The sequence below is a fragment of the Cryptotermes secundus genome, unplaced genomic scaffold (assembly GCF_002891405.2).
Source record: "Cryptotermes secundus unplaced genomic scaffold, Csec_1.0 scaffold443, whole genome shotgun sequence".
Classification (NCBI taxonomy): domain Eukaryota; kingdom Metazoa; phylum Arthropoda; class Insecta; order Blattodea; family Kalotermitidae; genus Cryptotermes; species Cryptotermes secundus.
Window position 1 is genome coordinate 247,119 of NW_019731576.1, and position 22,015 is coordinate 269,133.

At 38.8% G+C, this 22,015-nt stretch overlaps 1 protein-coding gene across 6 annotated transcripts in view; it reads right to left on the reverse strand.

Annotated features, from left to right (window-relative positions):
* LOC111867135 (meiosis regulator and mRNA stability factor 1) overlaps positions 1 to 22,015 on the reverse strand; it is a 97,912-nt gene that overhangs the window by 38,167 nt on the left and 37,730 nt on the right. For 5 of the 6 annotated variants that reach the window (XM_023856680.2, XM_023856678.2, XM_023856682.2 and 2 more), the window contains 7 exons: positions 20,338 to 20,453; positions 14,398 to 14,766; positions 13,586 to 13,741; positions 9,941 to 10,071; positions 4,955 to 5,116; positions 3,505 to 3,672; positions 555 to 730 (listed from right to left, as the gene is read on the reverse strand). In XM_023856680.2, the coding sequence (XP_023712448.1) occupies positions 555 to 730; positions 3,505 to 3,672; positions 4,955 to 5,116; positions 9,941 to 10,071; positions 13,586 to 13,741; positions 14,398 to 14,766; positions 20,338 to 20,453 (1,278 nt within the window). The remainder of the gene's footprint in view (positions 1 to 554; positions 731 to 3,504; positions 3,673 to 4,954; positions 5,117 to 9,940; positions 10,072 to 13,585; positions 13,742 to 14,397; positions 14,767 to 20,337; positions 20,454 to 22,015) is intronic. The other variant, XM_023856679.2, reaches the window with a different exon arrangement.

Consider the following 22,015-nt stretch of genomic DNA (forward strand, 5'->3'; position numbering starts at 1 on the left):
TCCTCATATTCTCAACTGAATAAGTTGTCTAATTTGGGGTGGACCCAATAGAAAACACCATTTTTATCATTTCTCTACCGTGGCATCACATGTTCTTTGCCATGGAAATGTGTTTAGTGACTATTCCATAGCAATGGCTATCACTTCTGGCTCCACTATTCCGGTCTTTCAGCTGCCATGTCGCAATATGCTTTCTGACACTCTGTACATCAAGTGCAAGTGTTAGAAATTTAAAATCCTGGGCAGGACAAGCTAAACAGGAATTGTATCACCACAACATGGAGAAAAAATATTAAATGTATATAAATATTCATTGAACCTCAGGAGAAGACACCCAGGGATGAATGGGATAACTATATTAACACAGGTCCTAGAAAAACATGTTCTGAAGATGTGATCTAAGACTGATATTGGTCAGGATAAGGTACCATGGTGAGATCAATGAAAGTTTGAGTTCCACAACGAGAAAATTTTTTGTCTAGCTAAATAATGAGAAACTGTCCAAACAAGATCCTTTACCATAGAACCGATTACATAATTAAACATGTGCATACCTTATCAATTGTGGACTGGGACCACCACTATTGGCATATGATATGAGGATTCGTTTGTATCCAACTTTCCGTCGGTGCAGCTGCGATATTGCATATTGAGCATCTTGCAATGAAGGCACTTTCACATGAGCTGCGTAGTTGCCATCTGACTGCACAAACACAGATACATGAAGAACCTATAATCAGAAAAACCTGTTATCAAGTGGAAGTACACAATTTATTACAAGAATACAGGTATGATTACTATGAATTGGGTTCTCAATAAATATGTACAACTGGGGAAAGAATATTACCAGTGGAAGCAGACATAAGATTTAATTATTGAAGTTGATGTTAATATCTAATATTTCAACCATTATCCATATTTACTCTTAAAATGCCTCATTTTGGAAACTGATTATGTTTCTGTCCCAGGCAAGAAAGAACCAGTATTAATCACTGGTCCTACAACATGCTATGAACCTTGTATTGCAAGTAAGAACAAAACCACCTACAGCTTATCCTTTAGAATCATGAAGTATAGCATTCCAGTGTCAAAGGCTCTTAATACCTGCTAATATTACAGATACAGAAGTCATATTTTTTGAGTAGGGGTGTTATGGTCAATATATGGACTTGGAAATTAATGAATATGGCTAGTCTTATAGAAAGCACTATGAAGATGTTCTGTCAAATTTAATTAACAATAATAAATATTATAAAAGATAACAGGCTGGGATGAGCCAAGCATATTAGAATTAACCAATGCTGAACCTAATAAAAATATTCAAATTTAACTCTTCATTGTCATCGAATATAATACCGAAACTGTGGGCTTCACCCAGATACATCAGTTGGTTGTAACGTATCACACCTCATGAAATGGAATTAACATATAATAGAGATCACCCAAATTTCATTATTTTATAAGCACTTTGATGTCCCATAGCTGTCTGTGTGTATGAGCAAAATATCTGGTAAAGATAGGAAAACATTTCTACTATTTGGTGTGTGGAAATGAGGCAAGGTGTGGGTGAGGGGCTGGACAGAAGTCTCCATCCAGCCTTCTCTTTACAGTTCAATTTACTGTAATTTTTCACTAGTAGAAATTATTCCTCCCATGCAATATGCAAACATAAAGATGCATGTTATGAGAAAGAAAACCTGAATGAAAAGGATTAAATATTACAATACTTCTGAAAATTTCTATAAATTTTGTCTCACATATTTAACAAACCAGTTACTATTTAAAAACTCCTTCGGTATTTACACAAATAAAAAATGTCTAATATATTTGTAAGAGTCCAACAGTAAGTTTGATAAGAATTTGTTCACAAAGTACATAACCCATATGATACATTTTCACTTGCATAAACAATCTTGGTCTAAAAGTCTATATGTGTATCACATTCAGTTTGATGACACTTCTAGCACCTTCATTAAAGATAAATGCCAGTAGTCAGAGAACTTTATCTGAAAAAAGGTGGAACTGAAACAATAGAACTAACATTTTCTCAAGCTGGTGACACTCACCCTGCATGTGCAAGAAAATTATCTTTGTGTGTGTGTGTGTGTGTGTGTGGGGGGGGGGCTATAGTAGTTGAGATGGTAAAGTACAATATTCAGCCTAAATTATTTCCTTCTGTCATAACCAATATAATGACCATTTATTTTACAAATGTCTGGCATATAAAACAAGAAAGAAAAGCAAACAATGCCAGATGTATGGTGACATGTTATAAATCCAACATCTGTGGTTAAGCATACAACCTCCAACTAACAACTTCACAAAGACTGGAGCATTAAAAAATGTTGCTAAAAGACATTCTCAAAATGGTCAGTCACTTGTGCAAGTCAGCAACAGTCTGTAAGAACAAACGCTGTGAGGCAAGTTTTATAGTTTTCTGAAAGAAGTGTTGTAATACCTAACACATCAAAAATGTAACCGTGTGTGTATGGCCAAAGTTGGAGTGCTATTAACATAAATAATCAACAAAACACTTCAGCAATGAGAATGATGAAGGATGAACCATAGCAAACAACAGCCTGCTCACAAGTTCATACACCAAATAAAAAATTGTACACTGGTGAATATTTTACGCTGCAGGTTACTAATAATCATCCAGGCCATGAAAAAGAATTGAGAATAGTAAATATAATAATTTGTGATATACTGCCCACCAACCCATACAAAACAGAATAGATGCCAGGAGGAAAAGGCATTGCATTTATAAGACTTCAAGACAACCTCTGACATACCATGACCCCTTCACTAGTGACAAGTTTAAAGAGAAAATAAATTCATTATTTTACAAATAGATACAATTTCCCTTCACAAACTTACTTCCAACTAATTGACAACTGTTGTTTGCGCTTCTTTCACCTCAAAAACTGGCCTCAGAAGCTGTCAGGTAATAAAAGGTAAAAACATGAATAAATTCAATGTTAATAGCAGAAATATTTCTTTCACATGATGCATTCCAAAAATAGAACTGTGTGTGCTATTTGGTGATATGTGAATATCCAAAACAAAAAAACAAACTCCGTGGCTTGTAATCCGCAAGCGAACTATACTGACTGAGCAACCACCGCTTATCAGCGAAGTTAGTTCCAACTTTTGCAGATAGAAGGCGTCGCGTGGTCACCGCAACGAATCCCCACGGCTGTTAATCTTGGTTTTCTAGACCAGAGCCGCTATTTCCTTGAAATAGCTGCTCAGTTATCCTCATGAGGCTGAGTGGACCCTGTTCCAGACCCACTACTTCTCAGAAAATCTGGTAGCACCAGGAATCGAATCTGAACCTCTGGATCTGTAGCCAGAAACTTTGACCACTAGACCAGAGAGGCGGATATCCAAACACTTGAAAAATGACAGGTGAAATTTCACTCTGAAATGCTTCTGGAAAATCTGAGGCACAGTAATGAAGTACAAGCTTACTAAATTACGAAAATATTAACTGTTTCAACTAACCATAACATGTTCTCTGAACACAGAGAGGATCATTCTTTTCAGTTCCTTGGCATCAATGTTTTGGTCGAGGTTTGTAATTTGAAGTACTATTGGATTACTACAGGGTACACTGCTTGACAACGAACCATTTGTTCCCAGCTTCGACGATGATATAGGATGGAAGTAATGCTGTGAAGAAGCAAGAAACGTACATTTTTCAGTTCCACATGCTACCATATTTACTAGCACAACATACACATCCAAATAATTTATGCATCACTACTTTCAGAGAAGAAACTTCAAGGGAAAATGAATACTGTATTACTCCTCAAAATGTTTTGACCACTGCATAATTTTTGTTTTTTCGTTTTTTCTTCTTGGGGGGGGGGACAATTAATGTTAAATGCACATGGAAACAGTATGGGAACTTTCATTGCATTATCAATTAAAATTATGTGTAGGTCAATATATTATCAAGGAAAATTTTAATTTCAGTTAGTTAACAAAACATGACTGCAAGTAGAAATATCCATATGAAGTTGCCACACTTCATTCAAATTTAATCACACTTTCCATGAAAATAGTATACTGCCCAAAATTTTATCAAGGGGAATCTCTGTCTCGATTCTTATCAAGAAATCAAGCTGTGAATGGTGCCACATCACATCCAACTTTCATCAGTTTCCTATGAAAATTTTGCATCAGTTGAAATTTTATGAAGGGGCATTTTTATCTCAAGTGTTCATCAAGGAATCATAAAGTGGGCTCCACAGGCATGAACAGCTACACTGCATTGCCACAATGTATTTAACTGCAGTCACTTCAATCTTACATGTAAAGTTATATTCAAAATGTTACTCTGTTTCTATTTTAACAGACAATTTGTATGGTTGTGAAATACAGTCCCTCTCTTTTAGTGAAGTATGTGCATGAATTAAAACTAGAGAAATGAGGTGCTCCAAGAAAGTAGGTATTTATATTTAAGAGGGATGAATTGAAAACACAAGGTCATGAGGAACTCTGTGACATATACACGTCACCTTAACAGTACAAGGTTGTGAAACTGGGGTTATGATGAGCTAGGCATGTACTTCATATCAGGGTGACCAGACATTCAGACAAATGTTTCATGGGAAAGAAGACAGAAGGAATGGAAAAATAACAACACAAATAAAGGCAATATGTAGACAAATCACATGGAAACAGGTTGAGGGATGAGCGGTGTACAGAAGTGACTCAGGATCATGTTTGATAGCAGGTTTTGGGGTTGTGTGTGTTGAACATTCAGTTAATACTACACTTTATTTAATGCAGTATAACTATTTACAATAACATTTAAGCTCACATGGCCGAAAGTTCACAGACATTTCGACTGTACATATTGTATGTATGGAGACTTTTTGAGATACAGCTATTCTTTTCCTAGGAATAAACTTCAAATGCAGTTTGAAAAGGTATGGTGCCAACATACTTCCAGCTCCTCACGTTCAGTATCACTGCAGGTTATATTGTGTGTTGGTACAACTACCGGCCATCCCCTTTGTGCAATTCCTTCTATATCCTGTCCAGACACTGTATATGGAGACGGGGTTCTGCAATTTCTTCCTGTAGCACCGTTATTTCGGATGGTCGCCTGAAAGAAAACAAGTGTCTAGTGTTTGAAACACTTATGAAAGTTCTACTTAACAGTACTGACAAGCTAGAAAGCTGTCTACTATTTTAGCTATATTATAGACAGGTTGCATAACATGTAATCAATGTAGAATTGGTTCATCATGCTTCTGTTACAGATACACTGACACTTTGACTTTGCCTTCTTTGGATGTATACCCAGCAATTTTATAGAATTCCTTTTTACTGCCTAATAGCCAACAAAAATAACATAAAATTTTAACAGATATTACATTTTCCCCATCTTACAAGTTTTACATAGTTACACAAATGTGATACCTTACATGCAAAAAGGCTATGAATTTCGTGGTATTATATAAAAAGTATATAACAAGTTTTAGAAAAGAACATAAAACTTTACATTTATCTTCCTAATAACTAACATATGGTTTCTAGCGCAAAACACGCAGTTCTGAAGAAATACGAAACCACTACTCCAGTAACTACTGGTAATACACTGAGCCACTGAATTCATTTCGTGTTCCAACATATAAGTTTCTAGATTTCCAAAACAGTTTATTTCATTTTCAGGGGTTTATGTGGGATATAATTCACCACACAGTAGTTAGTTAGTTAGTTATTGGAGACGGTGGGTTTCCCAATGTACTGAGACCAGTATTGGTCCATTGTGCTTCCCTCTATGATATTCTACCCGTCTCTATACCATACTGGTACTGGTGCTTACCATCAGTCCCGACCGAGCCAGCGAGTTCGCCTCTACTGGCTCACCGGTATCTCGATGCTTCCTCCATCTACCAGAGGCATTAGAGACTACTGTTGGGCGGGAAATGTCCTGAATCTGGCTCAGTGGTACCTTTGGGACATGAGGTTCTTTTATGTGCCGTAAAGCTACGACACGGGACCCACGGCTTAAAGTCCCTCCCGGAGGACTTGTTCCCTGAATTTTTCCGCCCTTAAAAATTCCACGACCTCCGCAGGGTTTGAACCCGCGTACCTTGAGTCACGAGGTGGGAACGTTACCCCTAGACTACGGAGGCCGCTCACCACACAGTAGGTCTACCATTTAACTTTTATTGTCCTCAAAGGGACCTTTGAAATGTCCCATGATGCATATCTGCACTGGTATGGCACTGATAAATAGTGATTCATGCTTCATATCAGTCAGCACATGTGTGTCACTATTTATGAAGGATTACAATACCTAATTATTACATCAAAATACAGAAATAGTTGAAGAAAGCAGTCTTCTGGGATTTGGCACCGTGTATATGTGGTGTTAACCCCACATATACACGGTGCCAAATCCCAGAAGACTGCTTTCTTCAACTATTTCTGTATTTTGATGTAATAATTAGGTATTGTAATCCTTCATNTAGTCACAATGAAATTATTGATTTCATTAATAAAACTTCAAGAACATGGTTCCAAACAAAATCTATAACTTCTGGGGTGCTGAGGAAACTAGTGGATAGCACTTTCTTTGGCTATTTTCACAGTATACTTTGCAGCAGCGTTTCCACGGAATTTCAATGTTTTCACTTTGTTTTGTTCCTTTCCAGCAAATGATTTGTTGCCTCAGTTGACTTGGGTTTCCTTAACGATGTCATGTAAAAGAAAACAAGTGCTCAAAGTCTGTTAAACATGTTAATAAATTTACATAAAATATATACAGAGTCTCTGTCAGTCCAGGCTCAGTACAGCAGATTATGCCCTATTTCTAGTAGCTTCCGCTACAATGGCATTCTAGTCACTTGAACGGTCATATGCTTGACCACCGACAAGTTTAAGCCTCTTATACTTCCTATGTCAGGCTTCGCCTTGTCCAATATTGTGAACATTTCTGTTATCATGATTTTGTATGACTTCTGTTTGTTGTCTGCATAATTTTGTTATACAATCATATATGTACAGAATTTTGAAAGCCATGTTTAAATCACAAACCACTGCATGCTTGTGAAAATTGCCAATGTTGCGGAAACCCCTAGTTCTGTATGCACTGCAATTTCATTAGACGGGTATACGCCGCGAATTCCCAGGTGGGACTAGCATAAGTCATTACAGATCTAATGAGAACTGTCAGTCAAAGTTGCTCTGGTTTCCCTTCAGTATGTATAAATCTTTCGCCTTTTACTAAAGAACTGTCAGTTCAGAGTCAGAGTTACTTTACAACTGACAGTTTACCGCCAATCAGTTCGTCTTGGCATCAGGCCCCTTGAGGCCCATGGCGAGATTTCTTATTTCCAACTGAACTCTTGTGGTAATAGTCCTTATGTAACATCCTCTCTGATGAGAAGATGGGTTCGTCTCTTGATGAAAGGTCAAGTGTATATTTCGCACATATAACATATTGTCGAAAATTCTTCCTTTTACACTACACACAAGTCCTCTGTCAGTAAAGGCTTTACAGAGCAGATCATGCCTAACTTACATGAACTCAGTCAAAGTCAAAGTCATATTGCAACTGATGGTCAGTCAGTCAGTCAGTCAGTCAGTAAGTCTTGGTGTCAAGACCCATCCGGGACTCATGATCGGATATCTATTACGCTTTGACAGTTACTGTCTTGATTTTGTGGGGCGCCCTCTTTGACAAGAGGACGGATTTGTCTTTTCTATATGCTGCTGGCCCTTGCCAGCAGTCTTCCTCGGGTCCAAGTCTCCTGGGACTTGTGACCATAGTTTACTGTCTCAGATCTGAGCCTTCCATTTTTGTCACCTCCTACTACTCACAGAGTCACGGTGGAGGTATTCGATCCCGCCTCCACACTGGTGTTACTCTCAATGTCTGAACTGTCAGTTTTCAAAGAACACGGCGGCTGTAGACATTATACTGTTGAAATTAAGGGTCACATGGTCCACCAGCCTCATACATTGCAATGTTGTGCTGTAACATGCAGTCCAAGGTCCAAGTCCAAGTCACATTGCAACTGACGGTCGGTCAGTCAGCCAGTAAGTCAGTAAGTTTTGGTGTCAAGCCCCATCTGGGGATCATGTCCAGATATTTATTACCTTTAACAGTNCGTCTCTTGATGAAAGGTCAAGTGTATATTTCGCACATATAACATATTGTCGAAAATTCTTCCTTTTACACTACACACAAGTCCTCTGTCAGTAAAGGCTTTACAGAGCAGATCATGCCTAACTTACATGAACTCAGTCAAAGTCAAAGTCATATTGCAACTGATGGTCGGTCAGTCAGTCAGTCAGTCAGTCAGTCTTGGTGTCAAGACCCATCCGGGGCTCATGATCGGATATCTATTACGCTTTGACAGTTACTGTCTTGATTTTGAGGGGTGCCCTCTTTGACAAGAGGACGGATTTGTCTTTTCTATATGCTGCTGGCCCTTGCCAGCAGTCTTCCTCGGGTCCAAGTCTCCTGGGACTTGTGACCATAGTTTACTGTCTCAGATCTGAGCCTTCCATTTTTGTCACCTCCTACTACTCACAGAGTCACGGTGGAGGTATTCGACCCCGCCTCCACACTGGTGTTACTCTCAATGTCTGAACTGTCAGTTTTCAAAGAACACGGCGGCTGTAGACATTATACTGTTGAAATTAAGGGTCACATGGTCCACCAGCCTCATACATTGCAATGTTGTGCTGTAACATGCAGTCCAAGGTCCAAGTCCAAGTCACATTGCAACTGACGGTCGGTCAGTCAGTCAGTCAGTCAGTCAGTCAGTAAGTCAGTAAGTTTTGGTGTCGAGCCCCATCTGGGGATCATGTCCAGATATTTATTACCTTTAACAGTTACGGTCTTGTTTTTGTGGGGCGCCCTCTCTGACAGGTCTGCCTTTTGTATGTGCTGCTGGCCCTTGCCAGTGCAGTCTTTCTAGGGTCTGAGTCCCTTGGGACTCCAGACCATACTTTACTGTCTCAGATTTGAGACTTCCCTTTTCATCACCTCTTATGACTCACAGGGTCACAGTGGAGGTATTTGACCCCGCCTCCACACAGGATTTGTAACAAGCAGTTATTGTTGGCTTCTCGTTATATAGCCTTGAGTCTGACCTCAGAGAAAACATGTCCCTTGCCTAGCAATGAATGTCCTCTATTGTTGCATATTCATTGGAACATGTTTACCTAGCAATGGACTGTTTACCAAGAATTTGTCTCCGTGGGAAGGTATTTATCCAGCTGTTGCCTAGCAGTGGGTCTGTATATCACATTAACATAATATGAGATGTGTTTAATAACATATTCATGTTATGTTTCTTAAAATGATATGCACAAATTTTTTCTGTATTTAAAGGAAATTCCCACTTCACAGTACTTCTGACTATAAATTTTTCACTGCAGTGAAACAGAATCTTTCCATATTTTCAAGCCTTCTTTAGCATTTTATTCTAAGAAGCTGATTTTTTCTTTGTGAAAATAATATCAGAGATCAGCATGCATCACACCAATAAGTAACTACCTTAAGGGCAGTTCAATTGTGTTAATTAACAACCTGAACATAACAAGAACTTGCATTACATGTCAAGAAGTGGGAAGGCTGTTAATAGGGTTCCCTGCATTTTGAGCTGGCTAGGCATGCCAGCCTTGCACAGAGCAGGGAAGGAACTAACACAACTGTGAGCATATGACTCCATTTAAATATGATGTAGGGTCTACTGAACATTTAAGAGAAGAGGCATCAGAAATGTAATTACATTACAAATAATTTTGGATGGAAATGATATCAAGTTGCTGGAACACAAAAAACCTACANGGGGGGGGAAGAAAAATTTACAATGATATTTTTCCTTGCTTCTTTCATTAACTGCATAGCATAACCAATGAGATAAGATGAATGAACCAGAAGCCATCCTCAGATAATGCTACTAACCTGATGTCGACTATAGGGTCCAACACTGGATGAGAAAATTGTGTTGAAGTTTGAAATAGGTTGGTGGGAAGATACTGTTGTATGCTGTTCCTGGTACTGCTGGATACAGGAGTTCTCATCACTGACACACACTGAAACCATATTTCGTGTGTCTTATTACCAACCTCTAAATTATCTTAGCAAGTAAACAGTTCCCTGTTACATTTCAATCAGCGTTTCTTTTAGTTTCCTTTTCTGTGTAAAAGGGCCATGGTCACATGCCATGAGCTTACACTTCATAATTTAATGATGGTACTGCAGTGAATTAAAACTCCACACAGCCTACAGATGGAGACTGATGATAAGCAATAATGATGATTCAAGTAACATTTGCCACAAAAACCAAATGTCTCTGTAATCATCACTTTATGATGGCAGGAAAGGAAACTAATTACACTGAAGAGGGTCCTTTTGAGAAGGCAATATGCGCTCTGACAGTCAATGAATTTCCAGCCTTTTAACCTTACTGGTGTAACAGTCAAATGAAGTTGAATCAGCAACCATTACCATAGAAACATAACATTCAATTTAGTCCATATGTATAAAGAATCTTCTTCTGCCACACCAATTTCATTCACGTGAAATTTCTGTTGTAGTTTTTCCATATTTTTACTTTAAAATATCATTAATTTAGGAAACTGAAGATGCAGTGAAAGGGATTCAAAATAAAAGTTCACCTTCGTGTTCACAGATGCAAACAGGATAACAAATACACTATGCAAAATCACTCTGTAGCAAAATTTAAGGGATTCAGCATTTTTGAATCTGTTATTTAACAATTCCCATGGCATACATGATACACTGCACACTTAAGGTTTTCTTCTGCATAACATTTCAAACACATTCCATGAGCACCTTCCTGTCCCTCCATGTCATATAAAATATATTCCACCTTCATTCATGTTGCCGTGATTTTATTAGTACATGAATTATCCTAGATGGCAAGAACAACAACCTCCAAAATTTAAATTTTTGTCTAAATAGAATGAAGAGAACTTGGAAACTCCAGAAAATTTTGTGACATTGGAAGAGTTACACTTGGTAGGTCGTGCCATTAGAACACTGAGGGAAGACTGTGGACATATAACTCCTGAACATTCCATCCACTTCAAATCAGATGGTATGCCCATTACACGTCTATTTTCTGCTTTATAGTGTCTGGCAAGGTAACCTGACGTTTTTAAGTTGGCACTAGTTTGGGGGTTGGTGGTGTGGGAAGAGAGGGCTCACTGAACTTCAACAGCTCAAAGTACGCCATTTCAGTTGACATGGAACAGTGAACCGCGGAACATCGTGCTTTTGTCGAGACGTTTTTTAAAACTAATGACTCTGTTACCCTGACTAAGTGACATTTCTGTGTGCACTTTAATGTAGGTCGTCATGGTAAAGCTCTCAGTAGGAACACAATTTTGTTGTGGACTGCAAATTTCAAATCAACTGGCTCAGCCCTAAAGAAATGTCTGAACAGCTCAGAATGTTGAGACTGTTAGGTGGGCAGTAGTGACTAGTCCCCGTCACTCTGCAACGAAGCATGCCATTGCATTAGGCACTTCAGACTGGAGTGTGAGACGAATATTGCACCTAAATCTGCATTTTTATCCATACAAGATGATGGTTGTGCAAGAGGTGAATCACTGCAATTGGGCAAACTGTGTTGCTTTTGCACAAAACATGGTTGAAATTGTGGCAGATTATGTAGCCATTGCCATGCATGACGAGGCACACTTTCACTTATATGGGTGCGTTAACAAACAGAACTTCTGTTATTGGTCAGATGCAAATCCATGGCAGCTTCATGAATGCCCTCTTCAATCTGAACGTGTGACACGTTTGGTGCTGTGTGGGAAGTTTTGGTGTGATAGGCCCCTATTTCTTTGAGGACACATATGCTGTGACATTAAACTATGGTCACTGTGTTCAGATGCTGCATAATTTCCTTGCACTATAAATTAGCAGATGTGGAATTAATCAACAAACCACGTGGTTTCAACAAGATGGGGGTCACTGCTCATACTGCGAGAGCTTCCATGGCAGTTATGCGAATAAGGTTTCCTGAGTATGTCGTGATCTTCCATGATCTGCTGTCACCTGACTTGAGTGTACACGATTATTTCCTTTGGGGTTACCTCAAAGTGAAGGTATTGACCAAACGACCATGTACAGTTCATGAACTGAAAGATGCAATTGAACATGAAATTGCGGCAATAACCCCCCCCCCNGATAAGTTAAGATGCTCAATGACCAACTTCCAGCCAAAGCTGCAAGAACGCGTATGAAGAGATGGTAAGCATGTAGATGGCATAATTTTCAAGACAAAATGAGCTGGCTGTTAAACTGGCATACACTGTTATATATTATGACATAAAATAAGTAAAATAAATAAAAATCAGCTCCATTATACTAATTTAGAATCCATCAGGTTTCCCTGCTGGACCCTGTACATTACGAATATCACAAACTGCTACATAAAAACTGGTAAAATTTGTCTTGGTTGAAATTTGTTGCACAAAAATTTGCTTGTGTTTCTCTCCTATCCATTTATCACACTATTTGGCTGGTTACTACTTCCAATAGGAAATAACCAATTCTGTTCTACTTTTAAGGAAAGCTACATGGCCCTCTACCCACCTATAAATTACACATCTTCATCATCTGAAAATACAGAACTTTAAGGGTGAGGGCACATCAAGAAAACTGGCAACTGCAATGCAATCGCAATTTCTGAGAACTGTTATCCACGTGATTGCAACGCAACTTATGTAAGACTAAGAAAATCAACTCCCATGCAACTGTGCAAGCCAGTCTTCTCACAGTTGTGTTGCAGAGTAGTTTCCTAGTTTCAGCTGTTCTAACATGTTTCTGTGATTCATTTACTTCTGCAGACAGCACAAAAGGTTGATAAAGTTGACAATTTCGTTTTTGTGCAGTTAATTGAACAAGAGCATAGTATATATGACAAATGCCACCCAGATTTCCCCATGCAGGACAAAACAGATTTGGCCTGGGAAATAATTTCTCATGAGATGAAGGAGCCTGGATAGGTTCGTTCAAATCAATATAAGCACCTGATCTTAAATTGTCACAGATGAACGAGTGGACTTAATGTTTTATTTTCCCTTGTCCTCTCTTCCCATGCTGTCTCAACCACCATCCTATTATGACATGAGTAGTCTTATTATCTGACACTGCAGAAAAGAAGTGCACCAAATTAAAAAATCCTATCATGTATTATGTTGCATAAACACACTCACTTGAGATAATGTGAGCAACTAATCAAACACACAGTTCCTCAGTGTGCACCTGCTAATCTGGAAACCAGTTAGATGCTTGAAATTGATGTTACTTGGAAGTTCGGGCTGCGTTGCAGTTGCCAGTTTCTTTTGTGTGCCCTCGCCCTAAATCTATGTATACAATGGGGCCAGCAAGTGGATTTTAACTCAGGGGAAATGGTATTATTATTTACAAAAAGGCAATGCTCAGCTTGCCAGATTGTGCACGTGTGCCATTACAGAAATCAATTTGTGGCCAACAAAGGTTAAAGCATAAGTCTACCTGGAATAAGTCAACAATTCACTGCTACTTTCTTTTATAGAGAAAGTCGCTAACCTCTGTGAGTACCCTTGATCCTTCGATAACCTTCTGGAGTCTTTTCTGTATTCCCATTGGCTGTTATGATTCGTGTCTTTGCTTCATGTTTTATTGTCCCCGTCAACATCTTCAGCTCTTCTGTGGCAGACTCCTTTACTCTGCGCCATGCACCTGCTGAACAACAAGAGCACAAGACTGAACTCACTATAATCCTATGGACTTCAGATATTTATTGCATTCTGTAAACATTCAGCAAGTCTTCTATCCATTTACAGAAGTAATTTAGTATGTACGATATTTGTGGGAGGGTAAAATTGCAAATTAACGCACTGCATATATGCACCAGAATTCAGTAAACTGAAATATCCCCTTCCATACACACTAAAACTTATTGCATACATAAAATTTAAATTAGCTGGTCTGATATAGTAACTAGGCTATGAGCTGGATAAATGGGGTTTGATTACCTTCAGGAGAAAGGACTTGCCTTCACCATCATGCACAGTTCAGACGGATCTGACATATAAACAGAAAGGGGAACTGAAGACATTTTTAAGAGTCACAGAAGAATAACAGTACATATGAACACAAAGGGGGACCCAGAAAAACCAGGAAGAGTATTGTGAAGATATCGCTAGAACAAGAAATATGAATATGAATAGAATGAGCTCAAAATCAAAGTCAAAGGCTAGAAGAATCAGACCTGTGTAACATCACTACCCCACTTGATATATAGCATGATAAATGATGCTCTGAAAAACTTAAACTATTAACACACATATTAACCCCAAACCTAAAACTAAACTTAACTTTCTGGCTCTGTGACTCACCTGTCAGAGGAGACTGACTTCTTGAATTATCTCTGCTGTTTGCTGACAAGTCAATACATTCTGCTGAAGGGCTCTTGAAGACTGCATTCCCATACCAGTAGTTTTCCTGATTCTGTGCTGGGTAACTCAATTCTGATGACAATGCACCTGAGACAGTGTTACCATTGGCTAGTGCCTTCCAACCATTTTGTGGAAATCGTGACATGAAGTCAGGGACTGGAACCGAGCTCAGTACATTATGTCCTATTGGTGCAGAATGGTAGAAGCTTGATAAAGATGCAGACCGTTGACAAGAGGTAGATCCAATGGCAGTGTGGGCAAATTGCTGGTTCTCAGCTTCGTCTCTCAACACGCATTTCTGCTTCCTCACTGCACAACAAATATATATATTGCCATGTGTTAAGTGACTAGACACAGAGTTTGGGCTGGTAATGGGATTTACTGAACTATTACAACCCTTAACTATAATTAATTGTAACGATATCACCAATTCACACTCTCTACAGTTCACTATGTCACACATTAAGACTTCTCAGTCTGCTGTGTCTTCACCTGTCATCATCTGGTAACAGCTCTCAATGCTGTAGACTCCTCAGCTTCTGCATTGCACCACTCGGGTCCTCACTGGCTGACACCTAACTCACAACTAACTCTTCATGGCTGTAACTCCTGGCCACTGTCTGTGTATCTTCGCCTAGCCTCCATTGGCTAACACTAACTTCTGCCTCATCTGCGGACTGCTAACCCTTCACTACTTGCTCTCTACTCCACAGTCATTAACTGTGTTTCAATTCTCCAGATAAAGCCGCTGCATGGACCCAAAGGAAACCACTGCTTCTCACAATTTCTCTACTGTTGCATACATAGCTGTTGCTATGCTGGCGTGATGTTTAGTGTGCCATAACCTAGGAAAGGATGTTTCTTCTTGCTCCAGAATTCAGGCTTTGAGATCTCATGTCATAATATAGACTAACTGTGAATGTATGGCCATGCCATAGCTCAAGCTGTTAGTCGCTGGTTTAGCAACGCGGTAGCCCTGGTTCCATCCCGGGTCTGGTCAAGTGGGATTTGTGGTGGACAAAGTGGTGCTGGGGCAGGTTTTCTCCAAGTACTTCGGTTTCCCCTGCCAATCTTCATTCCACTAACTGCTCCACAATCACCCTCACCTATCATCTGGGGCTGGTACAATAGGCCAGAAGTGGCCACAGTACAAGGGACTTAGTTCCACGCCAATATCAATAAAAAAACTGTGAATGTAGAAATATTGTATGATTTATGACTTCCAATTTTGTTCCACGCCAATATCAATAAAAAAACTGTGAATGTAGAAATATTGTATGATTTATGACTTCCAATTTTATATCACACATACACCATTTTAGGTTGAATGGGAAACTCTGTCTGGTAATAAAATAAAAAAAAAAACTCCACACATACAAGATATTAATCAAATAAATATCCTCACACAAATCTTACAAAATTTTAGGTAATATTTTACTCATGTCATTTTTGGTGTTTGAAGTAGTAATAATTACCAAGAAATTAAAAAATTCTGTATACAATTCCCATTTCACTCATTCATGCTACATGTCTAGCTCACACCAGTGGTGGTGGTGGTGGTGGTGGTGGTGGCGGTGACAGGTGGGGGGTGGGGTGGTGATAATCACTGAATTTCTAGCTGGAAAATTAAAACTTTTTATTGCTTTTGAGTCAATATATATGAGCCATTCAAATACAGTATTAAGCACTCTGACAGACTTCACAGGGTTAGTGAAAAAGATCCTGAAATAAAAAGGAAATCTGTATATACAGGCCACCCAGGAAACTGCTGTACTGCCAAAAATGTAAGGTGAGTGAAGATCCTACCGAGTCTAACTTCACATCTGCGGAAAAAGAAAATGTTAATGCTTAAGACATTTCCCCGTGCTGTCAATCTTGTCTCGTTTTTTGAAAAACCTTCCTGACTTCATAGGGAAGCTACTTACAGAGTGTAACTGCTGTGTCTCTCTTCTAAAAAATTTTAATCGAAGTGAAGAATGCTCCTGGAACTTAGTACAAATATCATGCCCATAAAAGTCCAACTCAATTCTGTCTCTCAATTTCCTAGCATAAATATGAATACAGAAGTGAATTTCTGAGTTATGAGCCAATCTAGCAGGTCTTGCTGAAAAATCCTTGCTTTCTGATCACCAAATAAATTGGAATCTTGGCCAAATTATGCAACATTTTCAGAGCAATTGTAACAAATTTATAAAAGATTACGCTAATGAATAAGAAATTGTCTTGTATTATGTTCACTTTTCAACACATACTATGTAAATGAAGGATTATCTCATAGAAAGCTCAACACGCTCATAAACTGGAATAATTACATACAGTATTAAGTTGCTCACTGTTCATCAGGTTTCCTTTTCTGCATTAAATAACATTTCTTGATTGTAACCTATAATGTTAAATTTAAGGCTGTGTAGCATATCATTATGTATAATATTGTATCACTGCTTAAAACGATTCACTTACATACTGGACCATGAAAAGAGACTTGTAAATGCAAAACGAGATGTTACAACAAGCACACGTATCCAGCATGAGTTCTCATTTTGTGAGCATGAACCCAGATGAGTCTCATACTCATCCATCCTTTCACGCTGAGCCAACCCCATAACAAATGATTGCTGCATGGTTGCACTATATTGAAAATGCACTGCATATATAGTTTCTTGTTTCTCCACCCCTCAGGCCTCTTCCTGTGCTGTGCCTCCCTCAAACGTTTAATGACCTAAAAGTAAAACTGTCCACTGACTGTCTGACCACGTGGAACAAACTCATGCTGAACGACGACCTTCCCATAAAAAAAGGATCAACAACACCTTCACAGTTGATCGACTCTGACGTGCTTCTTTTGGTCGCAGCAATGATTTTCCCACCAACTGCGACGATTGAGCTTCAACATCTGAAAAGTCTCTGTAAAAGTGTTTGCCAATTTTAAACAGAATTTCACGCAAACACGTTGCTCTTCAAGGTCCTTCATGTTCCAACTTGCAAACATCGTAAAAGGCACAAGAGATAGATTCACTCTACCGCATATAGTCAATGACTAATTGATGTGGCATGATCAGATAGGTGTCAGGTTAAAGATTAAGGTTACCACTACACAGAGCCACTGTTGCGAGTCACCTGTGTTTGCGCATTGGCGCCCTATTTAACAAGTTCGGTTTCTTTTTGGATAGACCACATAAAGTTCATGGGCGCCCCAATATCGGCAATAAATAAACATACATATCCAATTCTAAAAACACAAGAAATAATCACATATTATAGGTATGTAAATGACATACTTATAATATATGACCAAAACAAAACAAACATCAAATAAACACTTAATAAATTTAACAACATAAACTATCCATAAAGTTTACCGCTGAGAAAGAACAACCTGAGAAAATCAACTATTTAGACATTACAATACACAGCAAGGACACAAGATTAGAATTTTCAATATACAGACAAACCTTCACAGGCGGAAACTGTAATACATAACAGTTCATGTCACCTATACGAACATAAACTGTCAGGTATTAAGTATCTATTACACCAGTTATACTCATTTCATCTAACAAAGGAATCAAAACTAACAGAAAAACACTATAAAACATACTACAGAAAAACGAATACAACACAAATCTACTTGAGAAACTGCTATCACAACCACAAAAACAAAACATACATGAAGTTCCAAAACACCACAAAACAAAACATACATGAAGTTCCAAAACACCACAAAACAAAATGGCACACATTTACATACTGCAGAAAAGAAGTAAGACATATAACCAAGCTTTTTAAAAGCATGCAAATCAGAGTAGCTTTTCACACACACAAAACACACTCAATAATATGGTCAAACATCATGCACACACAAAAAAATATATGAGCAGCAGCATACATCAGATGAAATGCCTAGATTGCCCATTTTAATGTATTGGTCAAACCAGAACAACATTTAATGTAAGAAATAAAGAACATATTCATGCTATCAGAAGTAACAGTAGTGATTCTGGGTATTCAATTATATTTTAAACACGGTACATATGGCACAACAACAGACACTATGGACATCATTAAGACAGGAAGGAGGGGCAGACATTTAAACACCTTAGAAAAGTATCACATTTACAAAATTAGCAGGAACAATTTATACATGAACAACACACAAATTGAAGCACACAATCCTGTATTCCGAACAGTACACAAACTTTATCATGGGCAGCAGCACACATGCTACCTAGAAAGATATTTAAGTGCGAACAACTACACCAAAATCAGTACAAGGAACACAAAGCAACACCACACGCATACAACAAAGAGAGCGGCACAACCAATGGGACACATAAGTAAAAGAAGAGAGATACAACACCTCGGTACACAAAGGTAGCATTAAAGAAAGAATCATATGAATAAACATGTTATTATGCATGGTAGAGAAATGGCCGCAATATGAAAGATACAAAGAAAAACATCCTATGACATCAAAATTAACGATAACAACATGCCTTAAGAGTACTATCTGACCATGTGCACAATGCAATACTCTCCTTTAAAAATGTGTTCCCTGAAGATGTCCGTGTGGATAAAACATGTAGTGTAGCATAGCACAAGCACTGAATGTACATTAATGACATTTCAAATATTTAACAAACAATTTAGTGAATTGAATGTGAGTTAGTTTCAATTATAGTTTAAATCGATATTGTTGTATTATAGACAGAAAAAACAACAAAAAATTACACTTACAAATTTTAGATCAACCACATTTATGGAAGTTTAAAATCATAAAAATAAAATAATGTGAAGGATCTGAAATTATACCTAACAATTTAAGCTAGTGAGGATTTGGACCAATTATAAGCAGAAATGGATCACCGCATTACAGAATTAGTAACTAAAACTTCTGATCAATCTATTTATTTTTTTTTATTGCTAGTGGGGTGGGACTAAGTCCCTTGTACTGCGGCCACTTCTGGCCTACTGTACCAGCCCCAGATGATAGGTGAGGGTGATTGTGGAGCAATTGGTGGAATGATGATTGGCAGGGGAAACAAAGTACTTGGAGAAAACCTGCCCCGGCACCACCTTGTCCACCACAAATCCCACTTGACCAGACCCAGGATCAAACCTGGGCTGCTGCAGTGGGAAGCCAGGGACTAACCACTTGAGCTATGGCGTGGCCTTGATCAACCTATTACATAGATACGAAGATCTGTAGGGAAGCAGGCACAAAGTTCTTCCAACAACTTCAGTTTTGTTAAAAATGTAAACAAAAAGATGGGAGTATATGGGATCTAATTACCCTTCTATGTCATCCTATACAAATATAAGCCAACTATCTTTTTTAAGATTTCAGAATATCAGATAACAGAAAGCTGACTCATGCAATGCATCTACTGCCTCAGCCTTTACCTCTATGATGGTCTGATCTCTCAGCTTCACCACTGTTCTTAAGTAGTTCGTAATACTATTTACACCGAAACCTCAACATTACTCTACCCAGACATTCTTGCAGATACTCCAGTTTCAATATATGCAGTGCCTTTATTCTGCATTCATGCAAATGTACTTATCAACACAGATGTTTCCACTGAATTGACAGACACCTACAGAAGAGCTGACACATTCAAATTAAGATTCCACACACTCTTTTACCACAGTTTCTCCAACCCCACAGGGTGGCACATGTGCCATGTTAGAATTGTTACTGGTTGAAATTCGTTAAAAAAAACATTTCAATGTGATCTTGAACTTATATGTTGGCCCATTCATCTGAAAGATATTAAGAGGGTCATACAGAAGGACTTCATATATTTGAATGCAGTCTAAACACCTTCTGTAACACATAGTATTCAGTACCTGAAGGTGTTTTCACGGGTGGTCCCTCCTTACCTGATTGTGTTTTCACAGGTGATCCCTCCTTCTTATCCCGATCCAGAAGTCTATTTGGATAGCCAACAGTTATTTTACGGCCAAAAACATCTTCTCCATCCATCCGTTTCTGTGCCCTAGAAAGTAAACGGTTCTAGTCCATAAATTTCACATATCACTCACTTCTTACTTGTATTAACAGAAGAAATTTCAAACACCTTAACATACTGAACAAGAACTAAAAGTCTGTGATGATGGTATATTAGTATAAATATTATGTTTCTGCACATTATTCACAAAGACAGAATGATGGATAATGTCCAGAAACAATATATTTGTACCTTAACATATTCCATTACACACAGGTCCATAATATACGAGGGTTGGAACTTTAATAGTGGCAACACTGTTGTAGAGACACCATGCAACGGAACCAAATAATGTCACTTAAACCACATGTTAGTTACATACCTACCTTACCTCAGAGCAAATGGACTCTCCCTTCCCACATCACGCGCATGTGGAGTGACGAGAAGAACGGAGCCCTGTGTTAGCTGGCAGTCTAATGCAGCATTGTCATGATGTTTTCAAAACACGAACAACGGAGTTGCATAAAGATTGAATGTGCCAGAGGCTGTAGAGCATGACAGTGCTCATCAAGGTCTTCAAGAGGCTTGCAGGGAATCACCATTACCTTACAGAACAGTGGCAAGGTGGGTAAAAGCCTTCAAAGAGGGACACCAAAATGTGGCAGACATGCGTCGGCCAGATCGTCCTAGTGCCACTGAAGAAGTGTATGCCCTTTCCACGTTACTGGAGAGTGATCAATACCATATGATTCATGAGCTGTCCTAAGAGACAGGATTAGCGTATATCACTGTGCTTCACATTCTGAAGGAACACCTGGGCATGAGAAAAATTGCATCACGATGGGTTCTGCATGATTTGACGGAAATGCAGAAATGTCTATGATACGATGCTGCTTGTAACCACTTGGAGCGCTATGAGCGTGAAGGAGAGGCTTTCGTACGCTGTATCATTATGCTGGATGAGACATAGGCCAAATCATATGACCCACAAATGAAACACCAATCAAACAAATGGCGTCATTACGGGTCACCACGAAAATCAAAAGTTCGTCAGAGCCCCAGCAATGTGAAAGTTATGGTGATTCTTGTGTACAACTGTGATGGTGTTATCCTAACACATACCGCTCCCTGACAGCAGACTGTCAATGCGCAGTGTTAGTGTTCATTTTTGTAACACAACCTGCGAACAGCTTTGAGAAAGAAGCAGCAACACTTTCTGCAGAATACATCCATCATTTTGTAGGACAATGCTCGGCCGCATGCAGCGCAAGCTGTGGCTGACAGCAGACTGTCAATGCGCAGTGTTAGTGTTCATTTTTGTAACACAACCTGCGAACAGCTTTGAGAAAGAAGCAGCAACACTTTCTGCAGAATACACCCATCATTTTGTAGGACAATGCTCGGCCGCATGCAGCGCAAGCTGTGGCTGATCTGTTTGATCGATGGGGCTGGGAAGTGCTGTACCATCCACCAACCTCCCTGGACTTAAGCCCTTGTGACTTCGATTTGATTTCTAAGATGAAGGAACCACTGCATGGCATTTGCTTCAGAACTGTTCCAGAGATTCTTCAGGCAGCAGACTGCTCCATTCGAACTATCAACACAACAGG